Source organism: Lepidochelys kempii, chromosome 1, assembly GCF_965140265.1.
Source record: "Lepidochelys kempii isolate rLepKem1 chromosome 1, rLepKem1.hap2, whole genome shotgun sequence".
Lineage (NCBI taxonomy): Eukaryota > Metazoa > Chordata > Testudines > Cheloniidae > Lepidochelys > Lepidochelys kempii.
This window is the reverse complement of record NC_133256.1, coordinates 269,679,802-269,695,536: the sequence shown is the minus strand read 5'-3', so window position 1 is coordinate 269,695,536 and position 15,735 is coordinate 269,679,802. Positions and strand designations below refer to the sequence as shown.

Below are 15,735 nucleotides of genomic sequence, written 5' to 3'. Positions count from 1 at the left end.
TGGATGCCCTTGCTGAACCAGTGAGCAGCAACACAGGTGCAATTTCCCTGAACTGTGACTCAGGAAACACCAAAGGACTGCAAAGGGGGAAGCAGGACAGGATTACACTGACAGAGCTGTGTGTGACTCTTGTATTTCTAGATCTAGTCAGTGCTTAACAAGTACTTCAAAGTCAAAATATAAGACTAAAGTCATGCCTGATGTAAGCGAGAATCATTATTGATTTCAACAGAATTACACTCATTTACATCAGGCCTGAATTTAAATTTACAGAAATAAGCCACACTGATGTAAGTATCTTTATATTGCTAAAACCTGTGTCCACACAAGGGAGTTGTACCACTTCAACTATATCTCGTTCTACACAGATATCGTTAAAGCATCACAAAACACCCGTGTGTAGACAAAGCCTTGAGCAGTTTATTTATAACATCTGAAACAATACAAACCATCTATGTTTCTGAACTGTATTGAGGTTTAGTAGTACCTTTTAAAGATGCTCTTTAACTTTGCTTCAACTCCAAAACAGTTCAGAAAGAAAAAAGTTCTAGAGAATCCCCACAAAGGCACACATACCCTTCTGATGGTCACTGAGAAGCCTTTCCCACAGGCCATACAGTTCTGTACCTCATTGTCTTCTGCCCATTTCCTGTTTAGGGCTTGTGTGTGTTTGATCTAGATGAATAAAACAAATACAGACTTTTTTAAATGCAAGTCCATTTCTTACTAATGTCCTCTACTACATCACCCATGCTGTACGCATCAGGATAAAACACTGAGGATTAACCATGGCGATTCAGCAGTTATAATGCAAGCTCACAGTTATTTAAATAAAAAAGAACTTTCTGAAGTCCAATCTACGGGCTGAATTCTGAACTTACATGAAAGCTCCCATTGATATCAACTGCTTCCTGAGGTGCACTGGGCCTCATTTTAACAAGTCTGGAGTGACAAGTCAAAATAGTTTTCATCACTACACATTGGTATTGACATGCTTAGTCACCGCAATGTGATTTATACCTGTAGCGACTGGTTTTCTCGGCCTAGCTCTTGCATCGCTGCAGTTGTATTGTCCAGCTTTTTTTTCAGTTCCAGGAGTTTGGCTTGCAGCTTTTCAATTTCTCCCTCACTTTTAATACACCTGAAGATGGACAGCAAGTAGTAAATTAAACGTATACAAAGCAATTCCTATCCTATTGGGCAAAATGTCACCATTGAAAGGTTTGGCCATGTATCCATAACAAATAAATATATGACCGTAATTAACCATTGTATTTCTTTGCTGGGAAATTGATGTAGTATTTTAACAATTAACCTAAGATCACATCTGAGCCTCACTCTCAGAGGGAGTACCAAATGAGGCACAGCGGGGCCCAGGTTTCAGAGGGGGTCAAGACTGAGTGCACATCCACCAGTTGGAGCATGCTGCTCTGCACAAGTGCAGAACCAGACAGTCTCATTAAGCAGCAGCAGTAGTTCTGGCAGGCCATTTTGTAGCAAATCAAACAGAAAGGAGGTGAGAGAAAAAAATGAAAGTTACTTGCCTGTAACCAAGGTTCTTCAAGATGGACCGTACATATTCACATTCTTGGGATGAACGCCAACTGGTGCTTTTGAACAGTAGTCTTCGACTAGCAGTGTCTATCTGAATGTTCACACATCCCCTCCATGTTCTCCCCTCAGAAGGCAGGGCTATAAAGGGGGGCGTGGCAGCAGTCACTGGCTCAGTTTCTTCCACTGCTAATGCAGAGCCCGAATAGTTAGGACTTTGCAGGAGAGGGGAACGGGGGCAGGGAGTATGAATATATAAAGTCCATCTTAAAGAACCTTGCTTATGGGCAACTAACCTTCATTTCTTCTTTGACTGTCCTCTGCACACTCCCACTCTTGGGACAGTCAGCAGTATATAAGGATTTCAGATCAGGGATCAGCAACCTTTGGCATGCAGCCCATCAGGGAAATTCGCTGGCAGGCCAGGACTGTTTGTTTACCTGCAGCATCCGCAGGTTCGGATGATCGCAGCTTCCGCTGGTCGCGGTTCACCATTCCAGGCCAATGCAGGAAGCGACGCAGGCTGAGGGATGTGCTGGCCGCCACTTCCTGCAGGCCCCATTGGCCTGGAATGGCCAGTGGGAGCTGTGATCGGCTGAACCTGCGGACGCTGCAGGTAAACAAACCGTCCCGGCCCGCCAGCAGATTTCCCTGATGGGCTGCATGCCAAAGGTTGCCGATCCCTGAGTTAGAGAATGTGAGTCTGCTCCTGCCCTCAGACAAAACAAACAGCATTTGGTATTGAACTTTGTGGTAAACAGATCTATATTTGGAGTAACCCACAGACCAAAAAAGACTCACCTTTATAACTGTTGTTCTTCGAGATGTGTTCCTCATATCCATTCCAATTAGATGTGCATGCCGCATGCAAGTTCGTCGGAGAATTTTCACCCTAGCAACACCTGGTTGGTCGGCTGTGGAGCCCCCTGGCATGGCACCTTCATGGTGCTAGATATATACCCCAGCCAACCCAGAGCCCCCTCAGTTCCTTCTTGCCAGCTACTCCGACAGAGAGGATCGAGGAGGGTTTGGAATGGATATGAGCAACACATCTCGAAGAACAACAGTTACAAAGGTGAGTGACCGTCTTTTCTTCTTCGAGTGCTTGCTCATATTGATTCCAATTAGGTGACTCCCAAGCCTTACCTAGGCGGTGGGGTCGGAGTGAGATATCGCAGAGTGCAGCACCGCTGAACCAAATGCCGCATTGTCTCTGGATTGCTGGACTATTGCATAGTGAGAGGCAAAAGTATGCACTGAAGACCAAGTGGCAGCTCTACAGATCTCCTGTATTGGAACTTGCACCAGGAAAGCTGCCGACGAGGCTTGAGCCCTTGTGAAATGGGCAGTGAGGGACTTGGCCAGGATGCTGGCCAGGTTGTAGCAAGCACGGATACAGGACGTGATCCAAGCAGAGATGTGCTGTGAAGAGACCAGGAGGCCTTTCATCTGGTCGGCCACGGTGACAAAGAGCTGGGTAGTTTTCCTGAACAGCTTCGTATGCTCAATATAGAAGGCAAGGGCCCTGCGAACATCAAGAGAGTGCAGCCATTGCTCTCGCCAAGTAGCATGTGGCTTCGGATAGCAGACCAGGAGGAAAATGTCCTGGTTGACGTGAAAAGTTGATACCACCTTGGGAAGGAAAGCCGGGTGAGGGCATAGCTACACCTTGTCCTTATGGAAGACCATGTACGGTGCTTCCAAAGTGAGGGCTCTGATCTTGGATACGCGCCTCGCCGAAGTGATAGCCACGAGGAAGGGCTGTCTTCCAAGAGAGGAACAGAAGTGAGCAGGTGGCCATTGGCTCAAACGGGGCCCCTGTAAGTCTGAAGAGGACCTGGTTAAGGTCCGACGCGGGGACCGGTTGCCGCACTTGCGGAGAGAGACGGTCCAGCCCCTTAAAAAACCTAACGACCATAGGGTTGGAAAAGACAGAGCGTCCATTTTCTCCTGGGTGGAAGGCCGAGATGGCTGCCAGGTGCACTCCAACAGATGATATTGCCAGACCTTGCAGTTTTAGGGATAGGAGACAGTCCAAGATGAGAGGCACGGATGCTTGCAGGGGGGGCATGCTGCGTTGAGCACACCAGCAGGAGAAACGCTTCCATTTGGCCAGGTACGTGGCTCGAGTGGAGGGCTTCCTGCTACCTAGTAGGACCTGCTGCACTGAATTGGAGCAGAGAAGCTCCGAGTGAGTTAGCCATGCAGCGTCCACGCCGTGAGGTGGAGGGATTGCAGGTCGGGGTGGCAGAGGCGGACGTGGTCTTGTGAGATCAGGTCCGGCCAAAGCTGGAGTGGAATCAGGGCGTCTACCGATATCTCCAATAGCGTGATGTACCAGTGCTGCCTAGGCCATGCCAGGGCGAACAGGATCAGATGTGTTCTGTCCCTGCGCACCTTGAGTAGGATTTTGTGAACCAGCAGGAATGGAGGGAAGGCATAGAACAACTGGCCCTTCCACGGGAGTAGGAAGGCGTCTGTGAGAGAACCCGGGGAGCATCTCTGGAGAAAGCAAAATATCTGGCATTTCCTATTGCTGCGCGAGGCAATCAGGTAGACCTGGGGAAACCCCCACCTCAGGAAGATGGAGTGGATGACATCAGGACGGATCGACCACTCGTGGGACTGGAAGGACCTGCTGAGGTGGTCCGCCACTGTGTTCTGGACCCCTGGGAAAAAGAATGCCACCAGATGGATGGAGTGGGCTATACAAAACTCCCACAGGTGAATGGCTTCCCGAAAAAGGTGGGACGAGTGAGATCCCCCTTGCTTGTTGATGTAGAACATGGCCGTGGTGTTGTCTGTGAGGACCGCCATGCAACAGCCATGTAGATGCTCCCGGAATACTTGACACACCAGGCGCACCACCATCAGCTCCTGTACATTGATGTGTAGAGAGAGTTCGGCTGTGGTCCACAGACCCTGCATCCGGAAGTCCCCGAGATGGGCACCCCATCCTAGGGATGATGTGTCTGTGACTAGAGACAATGAGAGTTGAGGAGTATGGAATGGGACTCCTTCGCATACTGCCCTGAGGTCTAACCACCAGCGGAGAGAGGCTAAGGCTGTTTCCAGGACGGTGACCACCATGTTTAGGCTCTCTTGACTTGGGCGATAGACTGTTGTCAGCCAGGCCTGAAGTGGGTGGAGCTGCAGTCTGGCATGCCTGCTCACATTCGTGCAGGAGGCCATGTGCCCCAGAAGGCTTAAGCACATCCTTGCCATTGAGGTAGGAAAACTTTGGAGGCTCCGGATGAGACTCGCCAAAGACTGGAAGTGGGCGTCCAGTAGAAGAATTCGGGCGAGTCTGGAATCTAAGACTGCCCCAATTAACTCTATTCTCTGGGTTGGATCCAGAGTTGACTTTTCCATGTTGAGGAGGAGGCCTAGTCGACGAACATAGCCATGGTCGCTTGGACATGGGACTGTACCTATTCCCTGGTGCAACCTTGGATAAGCCAATCACTGAGATAGGGGAATACTTGGATTTGCTACCGATGGAGGGAGGCTGCCACGACAGCCATACATTTGGTAAATACCTGGGGGGCCGTAGAAAGACCAAATGGAAGGACCATGAACTGATAGTGTTTGCAGTTGACCACAGAGTGAAGGAAACTTCTGGGCGCCAGATGAATCACTACGTGGAAATATGCGTTCTTCATGTCGAGGGCGGCGTACCAGTCTCCAGGGAAGGTATGATGGTCCTCCAGGGCACCATGCGGAACTTCAACTTTACCATGAATTTGTTGAGTCTGCGTAGGTCCAGGATAGGCCAAAGCCTGCCCTTTGCTCTGGGGATTAGGAAGTAACGGGAGTAAAAACCCCTGCCCCTTAACTCCCTTGGAACCTCCTCAATCGCTCCCACTGTTAGGAGCATCTGCACTTCCTACGTAAGGAGTTGCTCATGAGAAGGATCCCTGAAGAGGGATGGGGAGGAAGGGTGGGGAGAAAGAAATTGGAGAGAATATCCCTTTTCCACCATGCGAAGAACCCAACGGTTTGTAGTTATGAGGGACCATGCACAGCGGAAACAGGATAAACAATTCTTGAATGGTGGGGAAGGATCCTGACTGATGTCCAGTATGCTGTCCTCGGCCGAACCTTCAAAAGTTTTGTTTGGGGCCCACCAGAGGTCTAGCTGGGCCTTGGTTCTGCCCTGGCTGGTGGTTGGTGGACTTCTTCCTGCCACCTCCCACACGTCTCCTGTAAAAGTCCTGCCTCGGCCAAGGAGGGGGATAGGAACATGACCAGTGCCGTGGTTCCAACTAAGGAGCTGACGGCCGGATCAGGGATGGTTTGCCCTGGGATGGTACCACATGAATAGGAGCCGGTGCCGCCGTTTGCAGTGATGTCGACTGTCATCACTGTCCCTTGCCACCGCAAAGGTATCTGGCATTGATGGAAGTCAGGACTCGACCACGCTATGAGTCGGGGAAACTCAACGGCTCTTCCCTCGGTGCCGGAGTCAGCGGTGCCGACTTCAGCACTTGAACCTTCGTCGCTCTGCTACCGGATGCGACTACGAGGGTGGTCCCAGGGGCACTGGCAACTGCTGAGGTGGAGCAGCTATCTCTGGTCTGCGGTGCCACTTGTGGCCAGGCGAATGAGAACAGTGCTGGACCAACTGCACCAGTTGCAGTGCTGAGGAACTTTGGTGCCGCGGGACTCTGCCAGAGTCCAACCACAGTGCAATACCTACTGCTGCCACCGGGGCACTGCGCACTGAGGCGCTCGGCGCGCCGCTGGGGGATCCAGGCTAAGAGCCGCCTCCACCAGGAGCTGTCTTAATCTAAAGTCCTGCTCCTTCTTGGTCAGGGGCCGAAATCCCTTGCAAATTGTGCACTTGTCCGCCTGGTGGGATTCCCCCAGACACTTCAGGCAGGAGTCGTGGGGGGTCGCCCATTGGCATGGGCTTAGCACAAGATGAACAAAGTTTAAAGCCCGGAGCCTTGGGCATGAGCCCAAGCAGCAGGCGGGGAGGAGGGGAGGAGACCCCTTCTAACCCACTACTATAACTATACTAAAACTACTATAACAATTAACAAACTACGAAGACAGTATCACTAGAGAGAGTGGAGAGCAGCAAAGCCGAGCTCCACAGTTCCAACAACCGTCACGGGCGATAAGAAGGAACTGAGGGGGCGCTGGGTCGGCTGGGGTATAAATCTAGTGACATGAAGGTGCCACTCCAGGGGGCTCCACAGCCAACCCACCGGGTGTTGCTAGGATTAGGAAATAGTGGGAGTAGAAACACGACTCCTGAAATTCACCAGAACCCCTTTATCAGTCTCTCCCAGAGTAAAGAGTTGATTTCTGATTGTAACACCAACTTGTAAGAGGGGTCCTGAATAGGGAGGGAGAGGCTGGTTTGGAGGAAGAGTCTTGAACTGGGTGGTATATCCACCCTTTATGGTGTCCAGAACCCACTTGTTCATAGTGAACTTCTGCCACTCACTGTAAACAGTGGCATAAACAGTCTCCAAAGAATAGGGGGATCAAATCCAGAGTTGGTTTGCTGCTCTCTAACCCCATGTCAAACTGAAGGGCTATCTGTCAGAAGTAGTGGAGGATGAATTCTTTTGTCTCAGCTTAAACTTAAATGGATGCCTTCTACTGTTAAGATGATGACTGCTGTTGTTGTTGTTGCGACTGGTAGTATTGTCTACCATTGTTGGAATATGAAGAATAATGAGCATAATATTGTCTTTGATATCTGAAGGCAGGTGTAGGAATTCTTCCCTTAAAAAGCTGTAAGAGACCCAGAGACCTAGCACCTGTCTAGTCTCTTTCATTTTCTCTAACAACTCATCCATTTTTGAGCCAAACAAATCATCCCTCTCAAAAGGAAGATCTTCAATCTTCAGTCTCATTTCTTAGGGCAGAGAAGAGGTGTGTAGCCATGCATGTCTGTGGATAGTTACTGCTGCAGCTGATATCGTCCTGATCTTGACAATATATCCAAAGCGTCAAAAGACACTTACAAAAATATACAAAAACGTATAGCAACATTTAGACCCTCTTTAATAAGAGCATTAGACAGTCTGCAGTGTTCCTCAGGAAGATTCTTTGTAAAAAAAAAAAAAGAGAGATCTTGTCCCAGAGATGAAACTATTATCTGGCCAGGACAGCTAGGTAGCTAGCTATTCTCATATTTAGAGAAGCTGAAAAAAAATACCTTTCTTCCAAGCAATCTAATTATTTCCTTTTTCTGCCAGTGGAGTAGAATGTAAATGTCCCATTCTTGAAAGTTGCATTGTTGCAGCTACCACAAGAGAGTTAAAGGGGAAATGAACATGGAAAAAAGAAAACTCTTCATATGGGATCTCCTACAACCAATCAGCTTTCTTAGCAATCAGTTGATATGAAGGTAGAGTATTCCATGCTGATTTTGCTGGCTGGCACAGACCTTCCCAAAGAGGCAGAGATACTTTCTCAGCAGATGTATTCCCCAGTATCAAAAACAAGAGGAGGAGTTTCCTGCAGTAAACAGACAGTAATTTTAACTTAGACTCCATTCTGCTTACTGAATCCTGGAGTTCTATAGCATCCTCAGATGGTGAGGGAACTGAGGCTACTCCAATGTTTTCCTCAGGGGAGGATTTGCCTGTGGGTTCTAAGTCTTGATGCATAATACCATCTTGTGAAAACACATCAACTTCTTCCTCATCACAGAGAATATCCTGAATTTTTGTAGGGGACCTATCTCTTGGTCTCTGTTCCACTGGTGTAGGATCTGAATGCCTTGGATCCAACACATTAGTATGTGCTGAAGTTTCCTTGCCTCAATGTGGAATCGAGGTCATCACAACTGAATGAGGTTGAAACAGAAGCCCTGGAATTGGCTAGTATGGCCAATGCATCCAGGAAGATACTTACTACTCATGCCAATTTGTCCAGTTCTGTACCATCTCATAGTAATGAGGAAACATCAACGTTCAATAATCTTTGTCACAAAAACAGCCTTGAGGTCAAGGCTGCAGGTAAATTGATGTATCCATCTCCTTTTCTAAATGTGGATCCAAACCCAGATCTGACAAGGAACAAGATATGATAGAGGTAGGGATTCATAGTACTGACAAGGGTGAGATAGTCTTTCTAGGTGAATCTATAGGTATTTGGGGAGGAAGTAGTAGCATAGCAGAAGATCCATATGGTGAGGAATCCACTCTGTCTTTTGTGAGAGGGAAAGCATTGTGTTGGATCCTTATCCAAATCTCTCTCTTCTGCTGAAGAAGCGTGACACTGATCTGATAAATGCAGATCCACAGGTACCTAAGTGGAAACCATCACTGAACGTATCAGTGCCAATACAAGAGAGCGATCTATTGATTTATTAGGTCCTGACCCAACAAAGCGATCTTGGTCTCTGGTCTGTCTCACATCCGCATGTTTGCAATCTGAAGGATTTGACGAGTTCCCTGAATAGAAGACAATGTAAGACCCAGAAAGGTGCTTGGTCTTGCTGCTTCTTCAGAACTGAAGGTCCTGGTTCCAAAGAGACCTCAGGCATGGAACGCATATTGTCTAAGGCCATTTCTGTTACCATGTTCCTTTTTTGGAAGCAGGTCTAAGGTTTTTGTTGCTGACTGGGTAGTCTTCTTCAATTTTGTCTGCTGAAGAAGGCTCACATTCATCTGTGGTAGTGCTTGGAAGGAACTGAAGCAGTAACTGCTTCCGTGCCCCCTTTTATAGCCCCATTCTCAGAATATGCTCAAACACTGATAGGAGGTGCATGGAGGGGGCACATGAATGCTCAGAATAGGCATTGCTAATATAAGTTTGTACCATTCAATGGCACCAGTCGGCGCATATCCCAAGAGTGGCAATATGTAGAGGACATTCAAAGAAGAACCTGGTTTACTGTGGTCCCTTCCTAGCCACAATTTAATGCCCAGGTACAAAATTTAATTGGTTAAAGCCTATTTTCAAAATGTTTTCATTTCTGTGTTTGTAATATTGTTGCAGAAAACTGGCTATGATGAATTTAGCACAGCACAGGGACTGCTGCTGGAGATTTAAGCAGCTATTTAAAAAAAGTCTCTAGCCCTTTTCCTTGCAGACCTAGAGCTCAAAATATAATTTGTTTGTTAAGGAAGCTTGATGGTCAGAAAAAGAGTTTCCCCACAGAGACCCTCATAAAGGGTTTTCTTTATCTCACAAGTGGGTTCTTCCCTCATGCAGACCTCAGGATGTCCTCCAATCCTGCAACCACATTGCTCTCATTCAGTCCCCCTCCCCTTATCCTGCAGGCCTCCTGCAATCAGGAGAAAAAGAGCTCCGCTTCTGCAGAGTTTAGGAGATCTGTAGTAGAGGTAGAAGGAGGGATCTTAAGAGGTCAGAAGCCTAGAGTGGGAAACTAAGAGGCCTGTAGGAGAGGGGAACATCTAGTGAGTCTGAGGAAGCATGTCTGTCCTCTTTACGAGCTTTAAGAGGCTCAGAGGGGGCATATGCTGAGTCTTAGAAGGATCACCGGTGGCCACATTTGAAAGCCCAAAAGCCTCTTTTGTATTGTAGGGGGATGACAAGTCTGTTCTAGATCACTGGGAAGTTGATGAGCCTATTCTGACTCTGAGACAGAGGATCCTCAGTGAAGAGATCCCCAAGAAACCAACTCAGACTATGGAAGTCCCCTCTGCAAAGCCTTCTAAGACTCATGGAGGCTACTGACCACCCCTCCTAATGCTTGCACATGTGCAGAATGGATTTGGAGAGGCTCCAAAAGAGCTTAATTAAGGACTTGCAGGGGATGGACACAAGCCTCTTAAGGTCAACATGGTTTGGGGCCTTGGTGAGCATCTTGAGTCTTATGAGGAGGCAACTCATGATGAGCCTGTCAAAGTTTGCAGGAGGTGGGCACTCCATCACAAAGCCCACAGGGTGTGAAGGCTCTTGTTTGGTTAGCTGGTTGACTGGTTCAACAGCCTACTAAGATTTGCTGGGGGTAAGGAGGGGAGGCCTTCACTCTCTGGAAACCCCTACCTGGAGCACTGGGAGCAGTACAATACATACAAAAATGTACGTAGAACACTAGGAAAACTGAAACACTATTTTTCAAATTTTAATTTATCACTTTCCTAATAAGCAACCGAAAGCACACTCCCACATCACCGACTTACCTCTCCAGCAATGCTCTCCTCTCATCCTGATTATTTTGTACTGTTGCCTCTAATACAGCAATCTCCCCACGCAAATCATCCGTCTGTTTCTCTAGCTCACTGACCCTTCTTTGACTGCTCTGCCACTCTTTCTTCATTGTAGCGAGGTTTTCATTCAGAGCTGTGATCTGCATGGTGAGCTTGGCTTCCACCTCCTCATGTTTTCTGTTTTCTTCTTCTTTCTCTTTTATCTCTGTGCGCTGAGAAAAAAGGAAACATTGAACAATGAGCTATCAAATAGCTCTGAGTTTGTAACTAGGTTGGTGTGTTATTAACTCTAACATCAAAATTAAAATGATGGTAACGTTTATCTCTGGTACATCTGCAAAACCATTTTTGATATTTTACAGCTAGCAGGCAGTTATTCAGGCATGTCTTTCCAAAGGGTCACTTTTTCTAATGCAACAATGTTCCTTATAAGTGAAAGAAAACTAGATTCTACCCTTCTGGTATTGTTCAACTGAGGCAGAGAAATTAAAAACTGTGTATTTACAATTTTAATTCATAAACAGCTATTATACTAAACAAATGCCTGCTTATGGTCCCACTATGGATTTATTTCTATTTATCAAAACTGAAGGTTTTTGGAAATATTTACAAATCATTGATTAAAAATGTAAATGCCATGAGATTAAAATTACGTCTGCCTCCCACCCTCTTTGAAGGGAATCAGAGACATGTGCTAAATACACACAAGCTCTATACATGCTCACCAGTTTAGTTTCAATTGCAACACATTCCTTCTTCAGTTCTTCCTCTTTTTTTTTCAACTGATCTTTGATAATTTGCTGATTCTTCTTCTCCTGTTCAAGAGCTAAATTCATGTTATCTACTTTGCCCTGCAGCTCTAGTTTCTGTTGAATCAATAGCTGCTTCGCATCCTTTAGATTTGTCACCTCCTGTTAAAATATAAGTTTAAACTATCACATAGGGTCTAAAAATAAAATGGTAAAACTTATCTGTGACCTAACTTGAGACTGACGATAACTATTTCCTGGGATAGGAGAGCAAATGCTTTTACCGCACAAAATACAGTATCAACTGACCGTGACACTATATTAAAAAAAAAAAGTAAGTTCGTTACCTAGGTTACAAATTTCATCTTAGATTACTACAAACAGAAAAAAAAATTCTAATTTACTTCTCCACTAAAATAGTGGAAATTATGTTTGTTTACTTTCTGCCTTTCTGTCAAGTAGTAGGTTTGTCAGTTTCACTTTTAAGTCGGATTCTAATAAATTTCACTGTCAGGTTTTCTGCACTAGGTAAGTGTCACAAGGTGAGAGTTACAAACCCCTTGGTGGCAAGAAGAGAATTTTGATTTATTTATTTATTTATTCCATTGGAAACAATTATTGCATAGGAGTGTTTCCACAGGTCTTAAGTTTGTAAATATTTACCTACATATTGTACTGGAAATAGATGGAATAACTTCAAAAATAGATGGAATAACTTAATTTGACAGGAATTAAATCCTTAAATCCACAGCCCAATATGAATGTATTATTCTGATGAATAAGGGGTGCTAATTTTTCATAGGACACATTCCACTGAAAGTCAAGACAAAACATCCCACGGATAGTCTTTTTTCTCCTTTCAAACCCATGGGTGGATGATATGGCCATACTTGATTTCATAAGTGGAGATATTTTTGGTTTCAGTCTGACTGCAACCATGGAGAACAAGAGGTGAATATTAAGCTGACATCCCAGGTTGTGTATGTTTTAAAATTCTCTGCAGCTCTATAAATTCCTTCTCTCTTTAGCACAGAGGTTTCAGGAAGTGTGTCACAATTATAGTTAGTATTCCTAAAATCAAAATGCATTGGGCATTGAATTCTCTGGAAGTAACCATCATTTTTAGACAGTGGATGACAAAAGAACATCTGAAAGCCATTATATATTTTTTTGTATTTCCACAGAACATAAATATTCAGGCTATTTTAAAATAAATTTATTATTAGATTGTAAGCTCTTTGTGAGATGGACTGTGACTTCATTTATACTCACAAAACCACCTACAACATTGGAGAGGCCAGCAGAAGCAAATAAATTACTATTAATAAATATAATATGTAATAAAATGTAGAAAATGTAGCCAGGCTGTCTTTTAAAAGGGTCAGATTTCAGAAGATACAGAAAGGGATTTAGAGATGTAAAATGTTATGAGCACTTATAATACAAACAAAGACTAAAAAAAAAAATTCAACACTCCATCCTCCAATTTTTAATTTTCTCTCTTTTTTTTTTTTTTGAAAGTGAGGTATCCTTAAAAAGATTTAATTTTGCCTCAAGAGTGATTTTTAAACTAGTTTCAACAAAACTGGTTTAACTAATATTGGTTTGGTATTTTAATGTTGCAGTAAATTACATGCACTTAAGAGTGAGAGGTAGGTACATTTTTAATGAACGTACACATTTTTTTAATTAGGAGTGTCGCTTTAAAAATCAGAGTTCAGGTTGGATACAACCATTCAAAAACAGCTTAAAATCCCCCCCCTCCCCAACAACTTCACACTTTACATGGCTTTCCATATCAGTGAGAACATGTACCTTCATAAAACTAAGATGTTGGTTTTGCTTTGGGTTTTTGGTTTGTTTTTTGTTTTGTTGTGGGGCTGGAAGAGGCTGTTCACTTTCCACACTTCTCAGAATTTGGGTGCACAGCGTGAGAACTTTTCCCCTTGTCCACCTTTTATTAAAACATTGGGAGACAGCCTAGATATTTAATTGCTTAGAGTCATCTATATAAAAGGAGACAGCATGGTCTAGAGGTTAGAGTACAGAATTTGAAGTCAGGAGACTTGGATCACAACCAACTGACAGTCTTGCTGTGTGACCATGAAAAAATGACTTAGGACTAATCCACAAAGGGACATAGGGGTCGCAACTCCTAACTTTTAGGCATCTTGCCACCTCAGTGGAATCTACAAACCCTAGTTAAGGTGCCTAGGCTCTCCATAGAATACATGGGGAGAGATGGGCACCTAAGAATGGGATCCACAGAAGCAAGCACCCTAGCAGGGAACTGCCTAAAGTAGTCAATGGGAGATGCTGAGGAGAAAGGTGGGTCCTAGCCCTGCCCCGCTCAGCGAGTGAGGCACCTGACTGGGCTGGAAAAAGTCACCTATCTCTGCTTGCAGCCCACAGCCAGGGACCCTCTCCTGGAGTCAGATGCATAAGCTGTTTCATACAGAAGTGATGGCAACACACGTCTAGCTCCTCACAAAACAGCCAAGGAGCAGAGAGGATGGGAAGGCCTCCCTTATCATCTTTAGCCCTGTGGTTAGTGTACGCAGTCAGAGTGTGGTAGACACCAGTTCAATTCCCCCCTCTGCCTGATATGGAGAGGGAAATTGAACTTGGGCCTCCTGCATTGCAACCTACCCACGAGGCTACAGAGTCATTCTCACTCTCTGGCCCAAAGCATATTTAATTATTTATACTCAGCAGAACAGCTTCAACAAGAGACACTGAGCCACATCAAAATAACCCATAGCCCAGTGCTCTGAGAACATCAACTGGATTGGGCCCCACAAGATAGGCGGGGACATCTATCTTCACCTGGTTTGAGGATTCCGCTGGGGCTTAGCCATGAGAATAGGTGCCTGGAAGTCTAGGCTGAGGTGTTATGTGCATACCCAGTGGCAGAAACTTAGGCACCTGAGGGACTTTTACAGCAAAAATTTAGGCACTTCCAGAGTTAGGTAGGAGCTGACCCGAGGTTTTGCTCCTAAGTACTTTTGTAGGTATGGGCCTTAATCCCTCTGAGCTTGAGTTCCTTCATGTGTAAAATGGAGATAGTAATACCCATCGTTGCAAAGCAATTTGAGATTCTCTGATTGAATGCGTTACTTTCGTGCATATTCTTATTTGTGTAGTTCCAATTTGTGTCTCAACATACCTTCTCAAATTCTTGCTTGCAGGTCCTAAGCTCTTCACTATATTTAGTACTGTCTTTTTCCAGTTTACTCTTTATTTCCTGGAGCTCTGTTGTTTTAGATTTTTCATTAGCCAAGTCTTTTTCTTTCAAAACCTTGAAAATAAATCAAAGGAAAAATGGGACCTTATCCAGACTTACAGTTATCAAAAACCTCTTGATTACAAAGATTGCTGATGGAAGAATGATTGTATCATCTATCCATCCACAATTATTTTGTCTGATCTTAGAGAAAACCCTAGATTAAACCATTTAGTTTAATCTTTAAAATCAATAATCTGTTTTTTCTTTTCACATTCATTTTGTTCAGTATATGGCCCCTCGGGGAAAATAAACTTATGCTGAAATTGTTTTAATTTATTCTGTCATTTCAACTATTTGTTTAAAATCTTTTATGTATCAGTGGTCCAATAAACTGCTGTAAGTGCAGGTACAAATTGCATTACCACAATACTTTGAGACGTCCTGGCATGTTTCTAAATATGTTTCCATTAGAAAATAGGAAAGAGGAGAAAGGTAATGGGAAAAGTAAGTTACCTTGTCTTTCTGGATTTCCTGTAACATCTTGTTCTGTTCTTTCAGCTGCTGTTCTTTCTTTGACACATCCTGCTCCAGAGTAGACTTTATTGTCTTAAGTTCTTGGATCAACTGATTAAGGTTACCAATTTGATTTCTGCTTGAAACTAATTCCTCCTGAGCCAGAGCAAGTTTCTCCTCTGTGGACTAATTAAAAAAAACAGTTCTGAAAATCATCTGTCAAAGCCATTGCAAGATCAGAGCTCTACATTAGTCACAATAATTTAAACACTTATTATGCATCTACATGGAAAGTTCAGCTTCTGGTGCATAGTACTTCATTTTAAAATTTTAGAATTTCAGTAGAATACAGTTAGTAGAACACACACTATTTTCCTGTATTCTCTTGTTGGGACAATGCCTGTAACATTGTGACAGCAACAGTAAAACACATAAATAATAATAAGGTAACTGGAACTGAATGAGGTGACTATTAAATTGTAATTAACAGCTGTTGAGTAATGACGAGAGAAGCAAACTGAACTCTATCTCAGGGGAGGGCAAATCAGGAGCA

At 44.6% G+C, this 15,735-nt stretch overlaps 1 protein-coding gene across 5 annotated transcripts in view; it reads right to left on the bottom strand.

Moving 5' to 3' along the window:
* The window catches only part of EEA1 (early endosome antigen 1), a 136,442-nt gene that overhangs the window by 7,059 nt on the left and 113,648 nt on the right, over positions 1-15,735 (bottom strand). For all 5 annotated transcript variants that reach the window (XR_012156717.1, XM_073327558.1, XM_073327559.1 and 2 more), the window contains 6 exons: positions 15,183-15,368; positions 14,610-14,741; positions 11,420-11,605; positions 10,668-10,906; positions 1,021-1,141; positions 577-675 (listed from right to left, as the gene is read on the bottom strand). Coding sequence is in view for 4 of the 5 variants with exons in the window: in XM_073327558.1 (XP_073183659.1) it covers positions 577-675; positions 1,021-1,141; positions 10,668-10,906; positions 11,420-11,605; positions 14,610-14,741; positions 15,183-15,368 (963 nt within the window). In the remaining variant the exon portion in view is untranslated. The remainder of the gene's footprint in view (positions 1-576; positions 676-1,020; positions 1,142-10,667; positions 10,907-11,419; positions 11,606-14,609; positions 14,742-15,182; positions 15,369-15,735) is intronic.